Source organism: Fukomys damarensis, unplaced genomic scaffold (assembly GCF_012274545.1).
Source record: "Fukomys damarensis isolate Sample0158 unplaced genomic scaffold, DMR_v1.0_HiC HiC_scaffold_19, whole genome shotgun sequence".
In the NCBI taxonomy this organism is placed as follows: Eukaryota; Metazoa; Chordata; class Mammalia; order Rodentia; family Bathyergidae; genus Fukomys; species Fukomys damarensis.
The window spans coordinates 39,679,537-39,702,667 of NW_022900931.1; the positions used below are offsets into that span (position 1 = coordinate 39,679,537).

Genomic DNA, 23,131 nt, shown 5'->3' on the forward strand with positions numbered 1-23,131 from the left:
TGTTTTAAAGGATGGGTGAGATGTGAGCATTTTTACAGACTGAGGGGAAGGTGCTCATGGAAGACTGGCAGGAGCAGTAGGAACTGCAGTCGTGCTGCAGGGATGGCTGGTTCTTGGTCCTGAGGGAAAGGAAAAGTTGGGGCATGCAAGGTGGGATGTCCTTAAGAAAGAGGATCCCTGCTGGGCATGGTGACGCATGCCTGTAATCCCAGCACTCAGAAGGCTGAGGCAGGAGGATCGCTCTGAGTTTAAGACCAGCCTGGGCTGCACAGTGAGTTCCAGGTCAGTCTCAACTACATAGCAAGACCCTGTCTCACAAAACAAAACAAAACAAAACAAAACAAAAAAAAAGGAGTCCCAACATCTTTGGAACTAGAAAGGTTTGGGAGTAAGTGTGGATGTCAGCTGCTGCTTATTTATTTTGATGGTCTCATAGGGTTTTGAAGGTGATTAATGTACAGTGTGGCCCGTTCCTCATAAAGGAGTCAAAATTATCCGCTGAGGCAGATTACATGAAGGGGCATTGTTAACTGTTAATGCCTGATGTCTTTACTTCTCAACAGAATGCTCTTTGACATGTGATGTTTTGATGTAATGAGGCTGGGGAAAATTGTATTTCCTAGCACACGCAAGGCCCTGGGTTCAGTCCCCAACACCAAATTTACTATGGAAACTTTAGAAAAGTGATTACCTACACCTTTTAAATTTGAGAAAAGGCCATTTATCTAGAAAGCCTATGGATTTTTAGGGGATACAGGGGGACCCTTCTGCTACTCCTCAGAGGTAATTTGTGGAGAACATCCTGGCTCAGTGCAGGGCACTGACGAGCCGGCCTTGTCCCACTTTCTGCATTTTGCTTAGGTACCCGGGGACTACTGTTTCCCTCATTTTTCCTGGCTACGTTTCAAAATGCACCACTTTGGTAGAAGTTCGGTAGAGGCTCTGCACGGCTGAGGTGTATGAGAAAATCGATCTGTTTCCCAGGCTTTCCTTTTTGTCCTCAGATTTCTGCTGGACAGAGTCAGCTGCTTGTCAGAGGAATTAATAGCTTTGAGGCTGGTGCCGCTTCTGCTTAATCAGTTGGTGTTCGCAGAGCCGGTAGCCGTTAAGAGTTTTCTTCCTCATCTCCTTGGCCCCAAAAAAGGTAAATTCTCTTTCAAAATACTGGTGATTATAAAGAGTTCAGCACTTAACTGTATGTTAGTTAAAGTTTGGCTCTAAAAGCAAAGAACATTTATTTGCCCTAATTTGTACCTGGAACTCAAACCTGGGTAGGAGGGCTGGGGATTTACCTCAGTGGCGCCATGCCTGCCTGGCAAGTGCAAGGTCCTGAGTTTGATTCTTAATAACAACAAAAAGCGGAGCATCTTCCCAGAGTATCAGACTTACTACCATCAGGACTTACTGCCCACACGCAGCACATGTTGCTAGAATATGAGCACATGAAGTTTGAAGGCAAGGTATACATCTTGAAGGAACTTTTGCATTTGCTGTGAATCATTTTAGGCCTGTGCCTCTTGACTTCCAAAGACCAACACTTGTACTTTCCACTTTTATCAAAAAGACTGAAAATCACTGAGTTCATTTCACACCTTAGAGCTTCAGATCTTTTTCCAGATGTGAAAGGAAAGTACTACTTGGAAACTTTATAACATCGTAGCGGTATAGATGGCAACACATCAAACTAGGGAATATAGCATGACTACTAGAATTTTGAGGTAGGTGGGATCCTGCTTTTAGAATTAGTTTTCTTAAAAGTTCTTAATCCAAGAAGCCAGTGTTACTGGTAGTTATTTTACAGATTAGAATTATATCATTATATCTGATTCAATGTCATTCTCTTCAGCCCTGATTTTTTTAATAGCCCTTCCATCCTGATGCTCAGTGGATCTCAGACAGGGCGAACGTCTTATTCACCTCATTGTTTTTTTAAAAAAAGACTGGCCTGTTTGCCTGCTATGTTGGTCTAGATATCTATAGATATATACACTTTTTTTTTTTGGTACTGGGGTTTGAACTTGGGACCTTGTGCTTGTGAGGCAGGTGGCAGAACCTCTGAGCTAAATCCCTGGCCCCTTGGCACATACACATTTTTAAAATCCCCCAGATCCTAACTGCTGGAGAAGACTGCTCAGCATCACAGTCTTGTACTAGTGGGTTAAGACCTCATTGTGCAAATAAAACTTCACCAAGAATATTAGTATGCCACTAATCTCATCTAGTAGAAGAAATTCTTCACTTACTAATCATGAATTTATCAAGTTACTCATTCATAATCCTGTTAAAATACAAGCTCGCTTTGTTTGATCTCTAGTATTTCAAAAACATTTCTGCAAGGAGTGTACTTCAGGCAGTTAGGTCTTGAGTAATTTTGGGTCAACAGAATAACTTGCTCTGGCTTAGAGCACGAGAATTTAGAAGAGCACTTAGGATATATGTCAAGTTGTGGGCCTAGCTTACGAAATATGCTCTGCTCCTTTCACTGACATTTTCTCATCTGTAACCCTCTCCAATTCTGAGGTAGACGCTGAACAGGGAGAAGCCCCTTGCTTGCTGTCGCCAGGCTTGTTCCAGTCGAGGGTGATCCCTGTGCTCCTCCAGTTGTTCAAGGTTCACGAGGAGCATGTGCGGATGGTGCTGCTGTCTCACTTTGAGGCCTATGTGGAGCACTTTACTCAGGAGCAGCTGAAAAAAGTCATCTTGCCACAGGTGAGAGACCAGGCTGGCAGAGGCATACAGCCTTCCCAGGCAGATTGAGTGAGCAGGCAGAGGGTGCTGCAAATCTGGGTGCTGAAAGGAGGAAGAGGAGTTTGAGATGTTTAGGTAATAGCTTAGAAAGCTCCAAGACAGATTTTGGGTGTAAAAACCTATTGAAATACTCAGGGCTAAAATTAAAATTGCATTTCCATTCCATTTGTGTGGACAGATTAGTTAAACTAACATACATGATCTTAATCTGGAAGGAACTATAATTGTTTGCTCATTCTTTATGGGGAAATAAGCACTGGTGGAATGTTTTATGAGCATGAACTGTGGTTTGTCCATAAGTAAGTAATTCTAATGTGATTAGAATTGAGAGGAACATGAGATTGCTTGTATCATTGGCTCATCAGCCACTGAGGAGCCTTATATTAGTTTCTTAGGGCCACAGTAACAATCACCGACTACACGTTCAAAACAACAGAAATTATCGTCTCAGTCCTGGAGTTGTTGGCAAGAGTAGGTTTCCTGTGAAGGTTCTAGGGTAGAATCCCTTTTTGACTCTTCCAGGTTTCTGATAGTTTCTGTGACAGCTGGCACACTGGCCTGTAGCTGTGTCATGCTGATCTCTGGCCTTCAAAGGACACAAATCACTGAATTTAGAGCCCACTCTAACCCACTTTAACCGCCTCTACAGGTCACATTCCGCACGGACTATTCAACTAGTACAAGGATTTTTAAATAAGTAGCTTTAATCAAAGAGAATGTAAAAATGGTAATTCTTAGAATACTCTCCATAAATTATTTCTATTTAACCAACAATAAGTCTACAGGTGTATCTTTCTGACATCATAGACCCGCTAACAGTGAGTTAGGATCAAAGATGTATGTACTTGCATTTGGCCTGCTGTATTTCAGTAGTTCTAAATGGTCTTTATTAAGTTGCAAAATAAGATGAAAATGTATCTGGGCTGAAATGTCAGTCTGCAGATTTTGTGAACTATAAAATGGTTCACTTTCTAAAAATAATGTAAAGATGTAAATGAATGACTAATATATGTTTATATTACTGTAGCAAAAAGAAAATGTGGTCCATCCTGTATTTTGATTGTTGCTTTAATATAAAGGATTTGCACAGGGGGGCGGGGGGAAGTAGCTTTTTTTTTTTTTTCCCCTTTAGCACTGGCCCATTACCCAGGCAAGGTAAGTGCTATACTGTTGGCTGCATGAGTCTCCAACCTTTTTTAAAAAATATAACAAACAAATTCATTTTCCTATGAAATTAGTTTACACTCCTGTGTTCAAGGAATAAGTGAGAAGGATGTTGTAGTTACCTGTTGGTGTGCCTTAAAACAGCAGTCATTATACAAGTTCTCCCGTGTCTCTCGATTGACTGGGCTCCCTTAGCTTGGGAGTTCTAATGCTCCAGTGTTAGCTCAGGCTTCAGTCTTCTGGAGCCTGACTAGAGCTAACACCTAAAATAAGTCCTTGGCCCTTTGGAGTGGACAGCTGAAAGACCTAACACACATTCTCTCCATGGATATTCAGAGAGCTCAGGTCTTCTCTGATGTAAAATTTCCACATGACTCTGTTGGTAAGGTAGGATGGATTCGTCAGGGCTGGCAAAAGCAGCCTTGTTAAGGTGTAAGTAGGGAACTTGTTCTCTTGATTATGTGTAACCATTCATTGTGTGATGGGTTTACACAGGCAGGGTTTAGTTCACTGGGTCTGACTTTACATCTGCAGCAATCATTATTACCCTACATCTAGTTGTTACAGATTTAGAAGAGGAATGGCGCATTCTCACTCTGAAATAGAGATGTCATCATAGGTCTCTGCATTGGACTGAGGTCAGAGAATGAGTAGATGTTCAGGAAGTAAGACATTGAAAGCTGTCATTTAGGATACTACTTTCCCTGTAGGGGAATAACTGGGCCGGTTTCTGTGTGGTGAAACATTTAGTTTGGTAGCAGGAAGGGAGATATGTTATAGAAAAGGAGTCAGCTAGGAAGCTGTTAAGACTACTTCAACTAAAAATGTGGCACTGGATATGCGGTAGTAGGCCAGTGGTGGTGAACCTGTGGCACCTGTGCTACAGCAGGTATCACTGAAAGCTCTAAAAGGTTCTCCATCAGTGTAGTGGGGAGGTAGGATTGTTTGACTGGATGAAGAGGTAAAGTTGGTGGACTTGGGGCACAAGTGGATTGTTTGATGGTTTCCATATTAAGTCTACAGAATTCTAATCATAGGCAAAAGAAACATGCTTTAGTGTTCTTGTACAGCCTTCCTGGTTTTGGCCTATTAGTGTTGGACTAGTAAGTATCTTAATAGTCCTGTTGGAGACCTTTACTCTTAGATAAATGAAGAAACTCAAACCAGAAAAAAAGCATTCCGTGATCAAGTTCATCGTATAGCAGGGATAGAAGAACCCAGGAATCTGGAAGCCATTAGGCGCACCAGTTACCCTGGCCTTGTCTGGCCAGTGCAGACCTGTGCGTGTCATCACCTTCCTCACATGCAGAGCAGAACCTCTCCTGATGTCAGCATTAACTGCCTTAGTTCAGGTGCTCTCGGCCATGATTTGTTTGCTGCCGCCGCCAGGAAGCGTCTCATAGCCGTATGGTCTTCATTCCTCACCTTTTTCTTTGCGTGTACTTCACTTCTGACTCTGAAGACCTGCTGTCATTTTGCTTGCATATCAGATGTTCCATAACTAACAGGTTTACTGTCCTCACTTAAAGCAAACCAAAGAGGTAACTAATTTCTCTGGATTACAGTCTCTATGAGTGAGCAAGAGCTCATAGTTGGCTCAGTTGGGACAGGTGTTACATGAGTAGAAGGAAGATTTTCAGATTCCTTTGCCTGGGGTGTGTGGAGCTTAGAGGGGCAAGGCCCGGGAGCATAGTTGTTAGTCCCCCGTGTCTTGAGTGTACTCTGCAGAGTGTCGCCAGTGCATGAGCTGTTTGTGATGGTTCTGCGATGACAGCAAGTATAGATGTGGAGTTTGCACTTAAAATTGCTTTTGTAGGAATTTGTTGGAATAATTATTTCCAATGAATTTGATTTTGATTTTCCTTTATGTTTGTGTTTTTTTTTGGGGGGAGCTAGGGATCGAACTTGGGACCTTGCATTTGCGAGGTGGGTGGTGACACCACTGAGCTAAATCCCAGCCCTTGATTGTATTTAAAAGCAAAAATAAAAACAAAAACAGTCTAGGATTGAGGCAGGGGTTCTAAAGAACTACTGACCTAGAAATATCTTAAGAAATTGTAGTTCACTTGAGTGAGCAGATTATACTTCCGATGCAACTGTTTGTTTACAAAGGGAGAAAAAGATACTGTGGTTGTCTACACTCATTGTATTATACTCACCCTTAGGTGTTACTGGGCCTGCGTGACACCAGCAGTTCCATTGTGGCAGTTACTCTTCATAGCCTTGCAGTGCTGGTGTCTCTCCTTGGACCAGAAGTGGTTGTGGGAGGACAAAGAACCAAGATCTTCAAACGTACTGCCCCAAGTTTCACTAAAATGACTGATCTTTCCCCAGAAGGTGAGGATGACCAAAAGATGTAGCTCCTTTGTATGCTATTTTATTAGATATTTAAGTATTATATGCATAATGAAGGTTTCAGTTAAAAATGAGATGGAAAAAAATTGGTTTTCCAACTTCTTGTACAGGATGAACAAGATGAAGGTAACCTTGTAAGAGTTTAGTGAAAACCTTTGAGCCCACAAAAGGGTGTACAGATGTATGTTCACAGATACTTAGATAGGATTCTGGAAAAGAATGACAATGCCATGCACAAATGTACAACTTGTTTTCACGTAGCAGCCTATCAGGGACTTGTCTGTAGGTCAATACCTAGAAATCCAGGTGACTTTTCCATACCTATGTAGTATTTCATTGAATATAGTTTTTCAGTATATACTTTCATGGATATACATCTATCTCTGGATTTTTAGTTACTATAAAATGCTACAGTAAATATCCTTATACCTGTTATCTTTTAGTATTTTGGGTTTCACTGCTATATCACAGTCTCAGAAATAGACATGCTAGGTCAGAGCATATAATATTTTAAGTGTTAATAGACATCAATTTCCAAAAAAGGTTGTAGACATTCTTTCTAATGCTAGGTATGTAAGTTCTTTTGATTTTGTTGGCCTTTCATGTAAAGCTATTGATTTTGGACCAGGGATCTAGCTCAGTTGTTTCACCGCCTGCCTTGCAAGTGCTAGGGCCCAAGTTCAATCCCTGGTCCAAAAAAAAAAGTAAAAAAAAGGCTATTGATTTTTAGGTAATTCAGGAAATCCTTCTCTCCCGTATGTTCCTAGGGATGTAGCAACTTTAATTTCTGGTTTTAGAAGAATTTTGTTTCAACATTGTCATTTGTTATTGCTCCTTTTGGATAGCCTGAATAGGGCAGTGACCTCATTACGAGTTCTGGCTTTTCACTTCAGTTCTGTAGACAACAGTCAGTAGTCTGCTCACAGCTTGGAGACAACTTTAGTACTAGACAAGAGCTGGCACACAGGCTTTTCTCTAACTCTGGTGCCAGTCAAATCTTTGCAGTGACCTGGCTTTCTAATGTTTTGAAGCGTGGCCCAAGGAGTGTGGAAAGGGTGACCTGGTGTGGTGTTTGTTACCTATTCTCCTTTTAGAAGATTACAGTGAAGGGGGGCAGTTTGTACTTTTGAGATAAAACTTAGGGACAGATCTTTAGCACATTTTACATGCTGAACTAGCAAAACTCCCACTCTTAACTTCTGTCTAGGTGGGTGGCATTGTCTCATTGTAGACATTCTATATCCTGAAGATTCGTTCCTTTATGTCCACCTGGATTATAATGTGATCTTTATAAGGAACTAGCAAGACACCACAGCAGCAGTAGCAGATGGACTTTTCTTACGATAGATTTTCCTAAAGACTTCATGATAGGTCAGAGGTCCAATCCCATGGCCTCTCCAAGTCGGGCTCTTCCTTGAGTAAGACAGGTGAGCGCAGGCAGCAGTCTGCATTCCAAGTGCAGGCTTCAGTGCAGCCGTGTGTGTAATGTTGCGGGGGACTGTTAAGGAAAGGGATGTGTCTTTTGCAGTTTACTTTCACAGACTTAGTGTTAGCCTGTAAGTTTGAGTTTTTTGAAAGGAGTGACTAAGATAGTCTGCCTGGAGGTTGTGCAACAGTTTACAGAAAGGGACACTGGGCAGGAAAACTGAGTAGACCTTTAGCCAGGAGGATAGTGGTAAAAGCAAGAGATAAGGTCTACAGGGTCAGGCCTCTGGGCTGGAGGTGAAGAACGGGAGGCTGCTATTTAGAGCCGCCTAGGGCCTATTAGCATTAGAATGTGACCAGAATTTGCTAAAAACTTTTTTGACCAATGCCTAGTCTTGAATATTCACTATTAAAGATAACGTTTTCTCCAAACATTTTGCATATTACCCTCCCCCCATGCACACACATGGGTCTGAAGTTAAATATTTATAGCATACAATTTATCTTAACTGTCTATATATGTTTAGTTTTGTGGTATTAAAGTACATTGATATTGTGAAGTGCATACGCTTATTAGACTTTTATTCTTGAAATGAGAATTACTTAGGGTTTTAAATCACCACTGAAGTATTTTTAAAGGCTGTAAATTCTTAATGAGGCATCATAATACTTGAATCCCTCCTTTCCCATCATGGACATAACTTAAATACAGAATGACCAGTATGTTTTTTCAAGTATTTAAAGGTGTTCTCTTACCTATTTCCCTTAGCTGCTGCTCACCAGACTTGTAGTAGGTCACAAGCTATCTACCATCCCTTTCCTTACTTGGAGTTTTTACTCACCTTCAGATTCTCCCAGGCACGTGGTCTGCAGCCAGCACAGTCAGATCTTGCTCACTGTGGAGAGTCCCTCTGCCAGCACATTCCCAAAAGGTTTCTCCTCTGGCAACCTCCCCATCAACAAGGAGCACATACAGCGAGATTACTACGGGACTTGTTTACACACAGGTAGAAATATTGAAATTATGCATTTTTCCCATTGTTTAGATGAATGTATTCCAGAAAGTAATCTAAGTTTGGATTCTGAAACTTAAGGACACTGGGAATTTTGACACTGATGTCTTGTTACAATAAGCACTAGCCAGCTTTGATCCTATCTTGCCTCCTCAGACTATTAGATATGTACTTAACCTTTCCTCATAATTGATGAGAAAAGCATGTAACAATACCTGAATTCTTTTTTGCACCAGATACTTTACTTTGGAACTTTTGATGCTTTAGTTCTGAAAGATATTAACAGGAAAGATGTTAACAGGCATGTTGTGAAAGAAGTTTTTTGGTTAATTACGTTTGGGAAAGTGGTAGACTTAACACCTTGCACAGGATTTCTCAACACCTTAACTACACTTCAGGCAATCTGTTTAAAACAAAAATAAGTGTGTTAAGCCAACTTATTTGAGCATAGATTTTTTTCCTAAGGTGTATATATTGAACATCTCCAGGGTAACACTGCCTGCTTTAGAGAATTTGTATATTTACTTAGTTATGCCAATGAGCAGGTGTGGATATTTGATATAGGACTGGATGAGCCAGTTAATTGGTGTACGTGTGCTTTCACTGAGTTAACAGTGTATAAGCATTATAAAATAGTATTTGATTAACTTACATCTTTGATGTTATACCCAGAAGAATCTCTTTTGCTAGATTAGTATGCATGGCTGTTTCCAAGTACTAAGTCCATACACTTCTTTTGTGCTGTTCTTCACGTACGTAAATGTATTGTTTGTTCTTTTCTTTTTCTTTTTTTTGTACTGAGGATCGAACTCAACCTTGCACTTGCAAGGCAGGAGGTGGCCCCACTAAGCTAAATCCCCAGCCCTGTATTGTTTGTTCTTAACCAGCATTTTATGTGAATAATTCTTGTACCTATTATCACAGGTGATCAGTTTTCTCAGTCCATTAAATTTCCCATGAATGGAATCTCAGATGTGAAAAATACTTCAGGGGACACTGAAAATCTCTCATCAGATTCTAAAAAGTCTGAGGAGTGGCCTGATTGGAGTGAGCCTGAGGAGCCAGAGAACCAAACTGTCCACGTGCACATTTGGCCTGGAGAACCCTGTGACATGGCCAAGTCCCGGTGCACTGACCTGATTACAGAAGCAGTGGCTTGGGAAGACTGTGTGCCCAGCAACTTAGGTACTCAGATAAACCCAGGACCTGGTGTCTCTGTGGCTGTGCCTGGTACCTCTGGGGAGCAGAAGCCCACTGCTGCTTTGCCTCCACTCACTGAACCAGCTCAGCCTCTGAAATCAAGTCCACCCCCAAAGACCAGTCTTGTGCAAAGCAGAGAAGACCCAGACCAGGCCAAGTCACCAAAAAGGTTGCCACAAGAAAGGTCTCTTAGAGTTCGGTCAGAGCTTGGTTTAGGAGAAGAGTTTACCATACAGGTTAAAAAGAAGCCAGTACGAGATCCTGAGTTGGATTGGTTTGCTGATATGATCCCAGAAATTAAGCCTTCAGCTGCTTTCCTTATTTTACCTGAATTGAGAACAGAAATGGTGGTCCCCAGCAAGGATGATGATGTCTCACCAGTGATGCAGTTTTCCTCAAAATTTGCTGCAGCAGACATAACTGAGGTGAGACTTCTGGGGTATTTGACTGTGGTGGTAGTCTAAGGACTACCCTAATAGGTTCTACTTTATAGTAAACATGGACTACCCTAATAGGTTCTAGTTTATAGTAAACATGTTTTCCCAGAGGAGGAAAAGACCACACAACTGGTTAAAATGATTAAGCCAAGCACAGAAATCAGCAGAATTGGTTTCTAGAAATGGATCTTTCTTTGTTCAGAAAAAAGTACAAAAAGTACAGTGCTTGGGATAAGTGTTTCAATGGTCTATTTTTTACAGGAATAAACTTTCTATTTGGAAAAAAGATTAACTCAAGATTGATTTTTACTGGCTTATAAAATTCATGAAGTTGTTTTCTAGTGCTATGATTTGTAATGCTGGAATCAAAGCATTCCATATTTCTAAGCTTTCAGTACAGCCTGATTTTACTTAGCAGGAGGCAGTGTATTCTGGCATGAAAAGTCAAGTGTTGGGTGACTTGTAAATTTGTGGGTTTTTAAATTGGCCTATGTCTTGTCTCAGTGGGTTGCTATTGGTGTGCTTTGTTGCAGGGAGAGGCTGAAGGCTGGGGAGAAGAAGGGGAGCTGAACTGGGAAGATAGTAACTGGTGACAATAGCCGTGAGTTAAAACTTTAAAAACAAAAAAATGAATACCTCAGACACAGGCTGTATGGACAAACAACCCAAAGCAGCCTCTTCCCTGTCCCACAAGCTCTTTTTCTGGTCTGTGCCAAGTGTGGTGCGAGACGGATTCGATGACGATGCTTGAGTGCTGGCTGTGCCCAGCTGGCCAAGGGCTGCTCACAGGGCTGCTTTGAGGAGAGCGAGCCTGGGTGCATTCAGCTGAGCCCGGTGTCCATGAAGAGCAAGGAGCTGGGGAAAGGCTGATTTACTGCTTTAAAAAAGCAAGAAAATAAATATAAAGTCAAGCTGGTTAGCTTAATTTTGTGCCATTTCTTTAACAGTGAAAAGAATAAGATCTAATTATGTAATACAACTTACTGAAAAAAATAGCTATAAATTATAAATGACTTAAAGTTTTCTTAGGCAGCTTATTTATTTGTTTACATTTGTACTTTTGAGTGAAAGGTCCCAAAGGTCCTTTGAGGACCTGGGCAGTTACTGACTGTTTCACATGTATTACCTTGTACCAAAGGTCTTCAAGAGAAATATCACCCACAGTCCTGTTCTCTAAATGTCAAATAAAGTGTATTTTCACTAGATTCACCTTTATAAAAGCTATTCTGTATGTGCTAGAAAATGTACAAATACAAAATATCCTGACAGGTGACAGTCTGCTGGCTATAAGTCCAGTCCAGTCAGCGTCCTCCCTAGAGCATGCTGCATTTGAGCTGCTCAATCTGTGCTTGCAGTGCCTCCACTTCCATCAGAAGCCAGGCTGGAGCGGGAGCCTTTTGGAGCAGTGACTCCATGTCTTCCAGGCCCCTTACTGCTGCTTGCAGAGCGGACCTGTACTGTTCTTCCAAGGGAAACTCGTGGCGGGCTCTCTTTGCACAAGTCTGGAAGGAGAGAAAGACATGAGTCAAGTCATGCCCTGATACCCACCTAAAATAATGCCCTTTCTACTTGCTGGCTTGGGGCAGGAGGGTACCCTGTTCCCCACCATCCTCTGGAATTGTAGGTGAAGGGGCTCCTGACTGTCCCCAAAGGCGAAGATGTGATGTTTAATCTAGGAATTCCCAGTAAGTATGCTTTTGACATGATGTCAACCTTTCCTTAGAAAAAAGATCCAAGTGTGGAACTGGTGAGAGCTACACTCTCAGATGCTTTTGGAGCCATTTAAAACATCAGATTTTCAAATGTCATTGCACAGGGAGGTGTAAGGTCAGGACACACCTTTCATAGTCTTCCTAAGAAATGTCACAGTAAATTCAACTCCTAAGGACTTATTTCCCCAATATACTGAACTTTACAAATTTCAGGCATAAAAATTACATGTCTTAAATACAAGTCATTGTCAAACTTATTTTCTAAGTTGTGACTAAAACGTACCAGAACGCTGTTCCTACTACAGCTTACTATTCCAGATAGTATTTTGGATATCACTAATCATTTCTTTTTCAATGGGCATTTTTTTATATTGCCAAAAATAATTAGCAGGCTTGTTTGATGAGTGAATAATGGATCAAACTAAACATTTTGGAAGGTAAGTTAACTGATTTTTTTTCTGTTCTGTGTTGGTAACTTTTCAGGAGGAATACATGTGATTTTTGAAAGAATAAGTACTATACAACAAGAATTTTACATGTCTAGATCAACATGTCTAGGGCAAAAATCAAACCAAAGTAGAACCAGGTGTAGTGGTGCACACCTGTATTCCCAATACTTGGGAGACTGAGGCAGGGGATTGCTGTTGAGTTCAAGCCCAGCCAGCCTAAATTACACTGTGAGACCCTGTCTAAAAAAAAAAAAAAAAAAGAAAAAGAAAAAGAAACCAGAGTAGTTTCTGTTTTATCAACAAGGGCAGAATTTCCCTTGTTAAGGTTTGGCCCACACTGTAAGGCAGCCCATACCTGTAGCGATGGCCACTTTGGTACTTCTGCAGCCACTCTGGCAGATGGTTCCCTAAAGATACTTTTTTCCTGTTTCACACGTTCCACTTTGGCAGCTTCAGTCTCCTCTATAAACCTGGTCTGCCAAAGACCACAAAAACACAAGAAAACACCAATACATTAGCGTTCTCTACGAGATAGAAAGTTGGTCTAATATTCAGAAGATGAAAAGACCAAGTAACTTGTGGTACGTGTGTAAATGCTGAGTGTCGCAACAGTTCGGCTTAATCTGTGAATATGGCAACTTCTAGACATTAGGTGGATTCATCTGTAAATGCTTCTTAGGGTAATTGGATGAAGTCCCTCTGCAGTGTTCTTCCTTACACAAAATTGAGTAGAGTCCACTTTCTGACCTTCACTGCAGGCTAAGACAGTGGCAAAAGCAAAGTATACACATATACTTAAGTAAACTTAGATGTAATATACAGCAAATGTTCTGTATCTGTAAAAAATTTCTTTCATGGGTACCACTAGCCCCGTGAGTTTTCAAGGGGCACAAACATGGGATCCTTAATGAGGGTTCTGTGTATCTATAAAAGCACTTGAAAATACCACTGTCTTGGAAAAATGGATATTGGCTTCAATCAGGGTATAAAAGCCACGCCTAAATTAAACCTTCTGAAGACTCTAATCAGGAATCCCTAACTATGATTAGCATCATCACCTCACTGCCCAGATTACCAGTCTGCCTCGATTGTATACTAGGGTGGAGTGTGTTGGACGTCTCACTTACGGTAGCCTCCCTTGGGATCTTGAGGCTATACAGAGTATTGGGATGGGAACTGAATCTAAATATAGTCATTTATGTTTCATAAATGCCTTAGATACCATAGCATGAAGGTAATTTTATATTCTCTATAAATGATTTTTTAAAAATAATTTTTGTGCACAAAACAGTGTCATAATGTAGAATTTTCCAGTTGTGGCATCATGTCGGTGGCTCAAACTTAAGATTTTGGAGCACTTTGCACTGGGGATGTTCAGTCCATTTTAGCATTGTGCTGAGCTCTCTGGAAAATTTAAGCTAATTTGGTTACATCATTTCAGAAGCGGATGGTAGGAATAGAATAAAACACAAGCTGTAAGTAAATACCTTCTCCAGAAACGACACAACTTTGTTCTTGGTTTCCTCAGAACTGAGACACTGTGGCACTATCTCTTCATGATTTGTTCCCTATTAAAAGATTAACAAACAAAACTGATATTAGCAGCTTACAAAGACAAATAGCATGTGTTTATCACCTAATTAAAAAGTCACTTGAATATCCAGTGCCACTTAAAGACAAGCTCCTCGTTCTTTCAGGGTTCCCTGGGAGTAATACAGTATTAACCTCGGTACAAATTTAGTGTTGCAAGCTGTAATTACTTCTGCTCTGTCTTACTGACGCTCTCTTTGAGCAAAGGCCAGGGGTGTGCTGCACAGCAAGAGAAGAATGAAACCCATGTCAGACTATTTCAGTGAAGAACTAAGTAACAGGTTTCATTCAGTTCATCAACCAGTGATGTTCAGGGTAAACCCTAAAACTCGAAGGCGGTGTCTGAGTTAGTAGGCCTACTTAAAATGCTTGTTCCCAGTTCTTGCTGATCAGAGAACCTGAAGAAAGTCACTTCATTTCTCTGGGCTTGCATTTGAGATCCTGCATCATAGATAATTAGTAGTATTTCCTCCCGAAGAAAATTTACAATTAAGATAAGCATCTCAGTAGGTATATTTGAAATGTTTTTGGAATATTAGAAATATGGAGAAGGTTTTGTTTTTTGGCAGTCCTAGGAAATAAACCCAGGGCCTTCACAATGAGAAATATCCCCTGCCCCCTCCCCTTTTTGTACTGGGGATCGAACTCGGGTCTTGCGCTTGGAAGGCAGGCGGCGGAACCACTGAGCTAAATCCCCTGCTCCTGCCCTAATTTTTATTTTGAGACAGAATTTCACAGCTGGGTCTGAACTTGAGATCTTCCTACCTCAGCTTGACTGTTAAGGTGTTTAGAAGTCAACAGTCTTATAATTACCTCAGCAAACTGAGTAAACGCCTCCAAGGTATGTTGTTCTATCAGCCAGTTCTTGTCAGCTAGCAGTAAGGCAAGAATACAAGACAGGAAGGGCAAAATTTTGTCCTAAAAAGAGAACCAAACCCTTATTAAATGGAGAAGAAACCTCAGTAGGGGGCATTCCAGTGCCCAATGTTGTCAACTTTCCCGTGAATGTTTATATAAAGTATGTTAAGGCATTTCATTTTGTAAATTCTTCCAAGAGCTTCCCACTCTTCTTGGAGTGACAGCCTCCCAGAATACCAGATGATCAGGCTGCTCCCACCTGAGAGGCTCTGCACCTGCATGTTTCCCCTGCTCACCAGGTACTAAACAATCCACTCCACACGCTCACTGTCACATCAGTTAAGACTCCCACTCTCTCCCATCTTGGACTGTATTCCCATGTATATAACCAGTTCCTGACCCCCTTCTTAGCACTCACCACCATTTAACATACTGTACACATCACCACTTTATTTCTGTTGCCTCTCAACAGCCTGAAACTTGGGATTTGTTAGTTCAATTATTGTATCGCCAGTGATGAAAACGGCATCAGATGCAGTAAGAACTCATTCATTTTTCTTGAATAAAAACCATTCATCTCATCTCTTGTTAATGTCTCCTATATGCTAATCAATCCCCAACATCTCTTCAGGCCCTGACTTCACTTCTAGGGAAAGTGTAAGCGTTGTGACTTCTGATAAACATCTGTTCCATAGGTTCTGGGCCCCTGCAAGATCTGCAGCTATACATGAATAAAGCACTTTGGAATAAATTTTATGGTAAAAGGAGATGATGGCTCAAATGCATGCATCTTTAGATAATTTTGCCAAGAGAAATGAAGAAATTCAACATCAACACTTAGCTCAAGAAACAGCTTTACATGTAAACAGATGGCATCATGTTGTTCACTTGTGAATAAATATAGTGGTATCTCGGATCAGGAACCTAATTCTTTCCAGGATTATAGTCACAAACCAAACTGGATGAGAACTGAATCAAATCCAATGGTTCAATGTTGACCTTATGGGAAAACTTATGGTTTCAAAGATTTTAATCAGTATGTCTTGAAATTGTCCATTATGTGCTTACTTAGATTACACAAGAAAGTTTTTATCCTTGGAGATAAAAACTAGGGGAAAAAGTTAACCATCTAAAATTGTTGGATTTTTGAATATGAGCAATAAGGTAAAATGAGTTTATAAGACTTTGCTCTGAGGTCTATCTTAAGCTTCAGTGGATGTGTAATGCTACAGTACAGTTTTATAAATTGAATATCCACTTGTCAATTGTATACACTTTGCAACATTTTAAAATATACTGTCTTTGAAAACAAATGGACTCCCTTTTACCAAGTATAAAGCTAAAATAAATAACTGCAATAAATTACCAAATTTCCTAATTAAACAGTTGTGTAGAAGACACGAATATATTTTTTGCCTTCTGAGTGTGAGAGCCCAACTGGAATGAGAATCTCCTATCTACTACAGCCACCCAATAACTCATAGGCCAACATATTTCTTTAAAAATAAATGAGTTATTTGGAATATAATAGGCTTCTTTCCCAACTCACTGTCAATAATCTACAGAACATCAAAAATAACCAAAAAAAATCTATTACTGAATTTTTTTAATAGCACAAAAAGAATAAGTTATGAGTTATTACCTGGATAGTGTGAGGTATATAAAGTTTTCCTAAAGAAGATACAAAATCCAGCATGGCCAAGCGGATATGATCAGGAGGCTCAAATTTAAGTAGTGAGGTCTGCAAAGTTACTACCTGAAGAGGCAAAAATAAAAAAACTTGAAAGTGCAAACAGTATTTTGTATAGAGAAGAGGACTATGTGAGATTTGGATAAATATAAAAAAGAGAAACAAAAGCCAGAACCACCAAACACTCCACAAAACTTTAATTTCACAGGTAGAATCCGAGTAAGAAAATCAAATGAAGGAGTCAGTTACATCAGTATTTTAACCATACTCCTCTGCCTCCAACTACAGGGGGAAAAAAAAAAAAAAAAACCCATGTGTTCCTGAAAAACTTTATATACCAGACCTTTAAAAATTATTTTTTATTTTAAATTCTATTGAGGGAAGGTTCAGTATTTAAGACAAGGACTGACTTAAAGGACACTTTGTAAAGGGCCAAAGTATTTTAGGCTTTGAATGCAACATATTTCCCATTGTGTATTTTAGTTTTCTTTTAACAAACATTTTAAAATGTAAAAACCTTTGCACTTCAATTGAAAACAGGAGGGTGAAATTTAGTCAAAAGACTATAGCCTGCCAGCTCCTAATTTAAAGAACACTGAAATTTTAGAATTTGAATTATTGTTTTTTTAAAAGTTATGTGTATGCTACGTTTTAGATCTAAACATCCCCCCAAAGTCTCCTGTATTTAGATATAGGTTTTTTTGGAAGGTGACACCAGTAGGTCAGTCTACTGATAGGATCATAATTTGATGGCATCAGTTGGAGGAGTCATCCAGCTGAAGGGAGCGGGTCATGGGCATGTGGCCCTGCAGACTACATCTTGTCCCTGGCTCTCTTCCAATCTCTGCTTTCTGCCTGCCATGTGGTGAGCCACTTTGCTCTTGCACAGGATGCTCTGCCTCACCTCAGGCCTACAGCAATGGAACCAGCCAACCAGGACTGAAACCTTTGAAATTGTGAGCCTAAATAAATCTTTTTTTTCCTTCAAGTTTTTTGGTTTTTTTTTTTGGGGGGGGGTTTACACAGTGACAAAAAGCTGGATAATCCAGCATATTGTAATTACTACTAGTTAATTTTTCAAAATGACCAGTTTTTACAATCAGCAAATTCGTATTACTGCATTACATGAGTCTATTTTATCTTTGTCTTTATAACTTAGTAACCCAAGTTATACATACAGTAACTAAACATTACCTAATTAGTAAGTACTTGTTAAGCTAATTTCTTTATTTATACGTCCTTAGCAAGAATTATGTAAAAACAAAGCTGTTACTAGTTTTGGTTCTTTCTATCCCACCTCACCACTATGGTACCATCTCTCCAATCCTTTTCCTGAAAAGGAAGGGTTAGTTTCTCCTGTTAAAAGCTTTTATTGCTGTTTCCCATGTGATCCTGTGCTAAAGTAATTCCTGAGTCTGAAGATCAAGTCTTGTGTATGAACTGGTTTCAAAGCATCCAAATCAGTTTGCATAAGATACAAACCTTTCCCATTCTCTGTCAGCTCACAATCACTATGGATAGGCACAACCAAAGCCCCACAAGGATGTCTCAGACAGTACCCCAAGCTCACCTGTCCCACAGGAGAGGGAACCCGGCAGTACCTTCTTTCAAAAACAATGTATTGAGCATACCCTTAAACTCATGTTGGTAATGTTCAATAATCTCACAGCTCTGAAAATGCCTTGGAAAATACTCTGAGTACAGGAGCTGACACAGGAACTACAACCCCTAGCCTCAGGGATTTTTCTTGGGAAGTTAACAGCAACCACAGAAAGTTCTAACTGCTCAGTAGAGTAAAAATGTTCACCCCATGGTGACAGTAAAAAAAAAAAAAAACAGGTATGAGAAAGTACTATATTGAATTAACAGCCTAGTATACTAACAATTCTTTACCAGAGGGAAGAAAGAAATGAGGAGGTGTGCTTGATGGAGATAAGTGAATTTGTGACATGTTCAGTTCAAGAAATGGGTTACAAGCAAACCAAGCAATAAATAGTAAAAAAAGACTTTCTAGAGAGTTATATGGTAGAAATTTAATAAACTCTTTTTGCAAACAATTATCAATTTGGTTACTGCCTTACCTGACATATCAGTTGAGGATGTAGAGTTTGAACAAAAAATCCTAATAGTGAAAGTAAAAGGCTGAATGTCTGTTGAACGCAGGGTTGATCTGTTACCTTGAATAAGAAATAAAAGTTTTGGTGAAAAGTTTCAGTTATCTGAGAATAGCTATAATAATACCAACTTTTTACTGTTTATTATGGATTAGACAATATGCTTAAATGATTTACATTTATTAACTTTCTATGCTTTACAATAACTCTGAGATAGCTAATTAGCCTTACTTTAATAAGTTGAATAATTTGCTCAAGAGCATATGTGTAGGAAAAAGATCCGTGATTTAAATCCAGATTTAACTCAAAAGGGGATCTAATTATTTTTATCTGCCACTAAAGCTTGTGTTCCTTAGTCTTCCTAAAATTTAATTTCTCATAATTACTGTTTATATATACATTATACTGTTGCAAGCTAAATCCCAAGCAGTACAGATGGGCTAAATCAATATTGAGTGACATGTGAGCCCTGGGGGAAGGTTCGTACTAAAGTAAAAAATACTCTGGAGGGCTCCGGGACCATAAGCAAACTGATAAAAGATGAACTGCAAAATCACCTCTGTCATTTCCTGAAACTATGGACATTCCCCCAGGTTGTCAGAGGTCACATAATTATTTCTACACAATCAAAGCAAATGAACGTCATATTTAGATTTTCAAAATAAGAAATCTGGGGATATAGCTTGGCAGTGCAATGCCTGTCTGGCAAGCACGAGGCCCTGAGTTCAATTCCTGGTACCAAAAAAAACCAACAAAACGAAACAAGTTTACAGCCAGGTGTGTAGAATGAATATCATTCTGATTTTAGCCTGATCATCACTCGATTTCCTGGCCTTCCTAGGAGAGAGGAATATGGATGAGTCACATCCAGTCACCATCCACTTCCACCTTTAGGTCAAGTCCCTCTCCTCAAAATATTTCATAAGAGACCTGTGAATCACACTAACCCAAGAGACAAGTCGTGAAAATGGAATGGACCATCACTGCCGCTCCACTTGCCTCTAGTACTACGGTGCTGGCACACTGAGAAAGAACTTCCTGAGAGTTCAGACAGGTGCTTTAAGCTCTAATCACAGGTCCTGCCAGGCACAAGACATCAGATAGAATTTTTTCTCTCTCCATGAAATTTCAATACTATTTTCTCAGCATTATTTATTTGTGCTTCAGGGAAGTGATCATTTGCTTTCCTTACCTGTTTAATGCTTAAGAAAGCCCAAAGCTGACTCCCAACTTCTATAATTGCAGTTTGCTGCCCAATATCCAGCGTTTCTGCAGCAGATACACAGACAGCAAGCAAAGCAGAGAGCACAGAGTTCTAAGGCAGGGAGAGGGAAGAGGACCCGAGCTTAGAAACCAGTGGTGAGGGCCAGGAAGGGCTCACCCAGACGCTACAGGAGTTACTTTCAACTCCTCATAAAAATTCACACGGAATATCATTTCTAAGCTCTAATATTTCAAAGTATCTTTTCCCTCTTGGCTAAAGATTTTAAAACAGTATTTAAACAGCATTGTATTTTAATAAATAAGCTTGATAAAGATGGTCACTATGGTTAACCTAATTTAAAACAGTTGCTATTCTAAATGAAGTTCTGTTTTTTCACATGCACACCCAATACTCTTTATAGGTCATTAGATTTTTATTGTTTCTGTTTGAAAATCTGAGATTGCTCAGCAACACTGATGTTATAAATATAGAATTTAAGAAGCTTACTATCTAGAATATGAAACAAAACTTTTTAAAACCTCATTATCATCTGTCTATTATGTGTAAGTACTCAAATCTCTCTGGCCAGGAATGGAGTTATTTAGGGTGTGATAGAGGTAGGTGAAGATGAGAGAATGTAGTAAGAAACAATTACTTTAATCCATTATACTTCAACAACCACACTTAATTTTATGTAATTACTATACACCTTCATTTTTAAGATTGACCTATTTCTTTTTAAAACAATTTTAGAAAACTGTTATTTTTACCCAATATAGAAAAAGGCCTTTGTCTTTATTACAGAAAGCAGTACACATTAAAGGTAGGCCTCAACAAATTTAACCAACTCCAAACTAGATATTTAAGTTTTTACAAAGTAAAAGCACATTAAAAATTTATTTTGATCATGTAAAGGTACAAGATCCCAATGATAATTGTAACTATACTGCATACCCAAATGTACCAATAAGCTCAATGAGAAAAAAAATTATTTTGAACATATGTATATGTTTTAAATTACTTTAACAATTACCTGCCATTACACAGAATATCACAACCTTTACTCTCTCGGTACAGAAACAAATGCCTGGAAAAGAATGCTAAAATTTCCCTTGAGGAGGCTGAGACAAGAGGAACATAAGTTTAAGCCTAGCCTGGGCAACCTAGTGAGACCCTATCTCAAAATTTAAAAAGATAAAAAGGGCTGGGATTGTAGCTCCACATGAAGGCCTTAACTTAGGTTCAATCTCTAGGAACACATGCTCTCTAGAATGCCGTCCCTGATCGTGATTTTTCTCCACTTGTCATGAACTCATGTTTCTTATTTTATTATCTAATGTTTAGCTAGAATGTAACTCCATGAGAAAATAATTTTTGTTTTGTTCCTTGATATTTCCCTCAGTGCCTAGACGATAAAGCAGCACATAAGATCATGCCCTGCAAAAAAGATTTTGGGCAGTACTGGGGATTGAACTCCAGGCCTTCGCACTGAGCTACATCCCCATCCTTTTTTGAGATAGGGTCTCAATAATTTGCTGAATTGCCCAGCCTGGGCTCAGACTTGCTATCTTGCTGCCTCAGTCTCTCAGCCCTGCTTGTATGCCCACCTTGAAATATATTTATTGAATGAATAAGCATATGAACACTGAATTAGGAAATTCTACTATAATATCTAGTAAACTTTTATCTCGGTCAAGGACAAATTTTCTACTTATAATAGATGAGTCTCTTTTGAAGGGGAGAGGGATTAAATCCAACTCTCTAGACCTTTTAAAATTTTTGAGACAGTTACCCAAGCTGGGCTGTAACTTGAAATCCTCCTGTCTCATCCTTCCAGAGTGCTAGTATTACAGGTGTACAGTCTCTTTTTTTATTCCATCATTTTATAAGGAAGCATTCTAAGTAGAAAGATATATAAAGGTTCACCGATGTTTGCGTAAAATGAAGGTTGTTTTGTCAAATAAGAACCATGTCTGCCTAATCCAAAAAGTATCAGCAAAAATACAATATTGTTGTCCCAATATATGTTAAGCAATACAGGTAATACCTCCAATATAATTTGAAGATAATGTTTCTCAGAGAGCTTTTACAATACATAAATCTGAATATTTTGCTAGGTTCTAACAGAGAGGAGACTATATCTAATTACTGACCTATCCCCAGTACCTAAAAGATTTCAGAAAATAATAGCTGAGGGAATCAAACTGATCAAAATAACCTTACCAGAGATTCCAGTTCTCCCAGAGTGTGACTGCCCTTCAGCCATTTCCTGCACTGCACAGTGCCTACTCTGGTGACTTCCTGTGTGGTCTGTTTCCTAGTTTCAGCAGATAACGCCTGGAAGGAAATATACTGCCATAGAGGGAGATTTTCTGCTTCCTTTGGAGAAAACTTCTGGATAAACTCCACCTAAAAAAATATTGTTAGAAACAAGAGTAACATCAAACCACTGGATGAATGTGTGCATAAGAAGTATTAACATCAGTAGTATCACTAGGTACCATACCAAGGTAACTTCAATGAACATGAATTATTTTGTTGTTATTGTTGCTGTATTTGTTTCCAAATTAAATAAGTTTAAATGAAGCATGATATAAACACTGCAAAATGTTAGATAATGTATTTCATTACTAGTTATATCCATTTTGGGGGTGGTTTTTGGTTTGGTTTGTTTGTTTTTGGTACTAAACTAGAGACCTTGTGTCTGCAAGGCAGGCAGCAGCACCACTGAGCTTAATCCCCAGGCCCCCCCCCCGCTTTTTTTTTTGGTTTTTTGAGTCAGGGTCTTGCTTTGTAGTTCAGGCTGGCCTTGAATGCATCATATAACCCAGACTAGCCTCAAACTCACAGCGATCCTCCTGCCTGTGCCTTCCTTCAGTGGAATCTGAAACCACTTCTCAGTGGCTGCTCTACAACAGTAACTGAGCCAGGATCCTTACCTGATGGGTTGGAGCCATGAAGAAAAAAAGACGCTTTAATAGTATTGACAGGTTGATTAGCTGGTAACATTCTCCAGGGCAAGATTTTATCTAGGAAAAGGCAGGAGAAACAGAAGAGACTGAGTTGGAGATTTTATAAGATGCAAATGTGTGAAATAATAATCATGGCTCTTTCCAGGGGATAAGATTACAATTCTTTTTTTTTTTTTTTTTTTGTTTTTTTACAGGGGTCC

The 23,131-nt window shown here is 39.5% G+C and overlaps 2 protein-coding genes across 4 annotated transcripts in view; one reads left to right on the plus strand and one right to left on the minus strand.

The window, feature by feature from the left end:
* The window catches only part of Scyl3 (SCY1 like pseudokinase 3), a 35,070-nt gene extending 23,482 nt beyond the window's left edge, over nt 1-11,588 (plus strand). Inside the window, exons 9-14 of one of the 2 annotated variants that reach the window (XM_010633993.3) lie at nt 1,005-1,144; nt 2,525-2,709; nt 6,078-6,249; nt 8,541-8,699; nt 9,630-10,330; nt 10,876-11,588. In XM_010633993.3, the coding sequence (XP_010632295.1) occupies nt 1,005-1,144; nt 2,525-2,709; nt 6,078-6,249; nt 8,541-8,699; nt 9,630-10,330; nt 10,876-10,935 (1,417 nt within the window). In that variant the 3' untranslated portion in view covers nt 10,936-11,588. The remainder of the gene's footprint in view (nt 1-1,004; nt 1,145-2,524; nt 2,710-6,077; nt 6,250-8,540; nt 8,700-9,629; nt 10,331-10,875) is intronic. The other variant, XM_010633994.3, reaches the window with a different exon arrangement.
* Nucleotides 11,589-11,633: 45 nt separating this feature from the next.
* Nucleotides 11,634-23,131, minus strand: part of CUNH1orf112 (chromosome unknown C1orf112 homolog) — a 40,059-nt gene continuing 28,561 nt past the window's right edge. For both annotated transcript variants that reach the window (XM_033765665.1, XM_019208917.2), the window contains 9 exons: nt 22,899-22,988; nt 22,183-22,368; nt 19,948-20,070; nt 18,723-18,818; nt 16,594-16,707; nt 14,907-15,011; nt 13,991-14,071; nt 12,859-12,978; nt 11,634-11,844 (listed from right to left, as the gene is read on the minus strand). In XM_033765665.1, the coding sequence (XP_033621556.1) occupies nt 11,656-11,844; nt 12,859-12,978; nt 13,991-14,071; nt 14,907-15,011; nt 16,594-16,707; nt 18,723-18,818; nt 19,948-20,070; nt 22,183-22,368; nt 22,899-22,988 (1,104 nt within the window). In that variant the 3' untranslated portion in view covers nt 11,634-11,655. The remainder of the gene's footprint in view (nt 11,845-12,858; nt 12,979-13,990; nt 14,072-14,906; nt 15,012-16,593; nt 16,708-18,722; nt 18,819-19,947; nt 20,071-22,182; nt 22,369-22,898; nt 22,989-23,131) is intronic.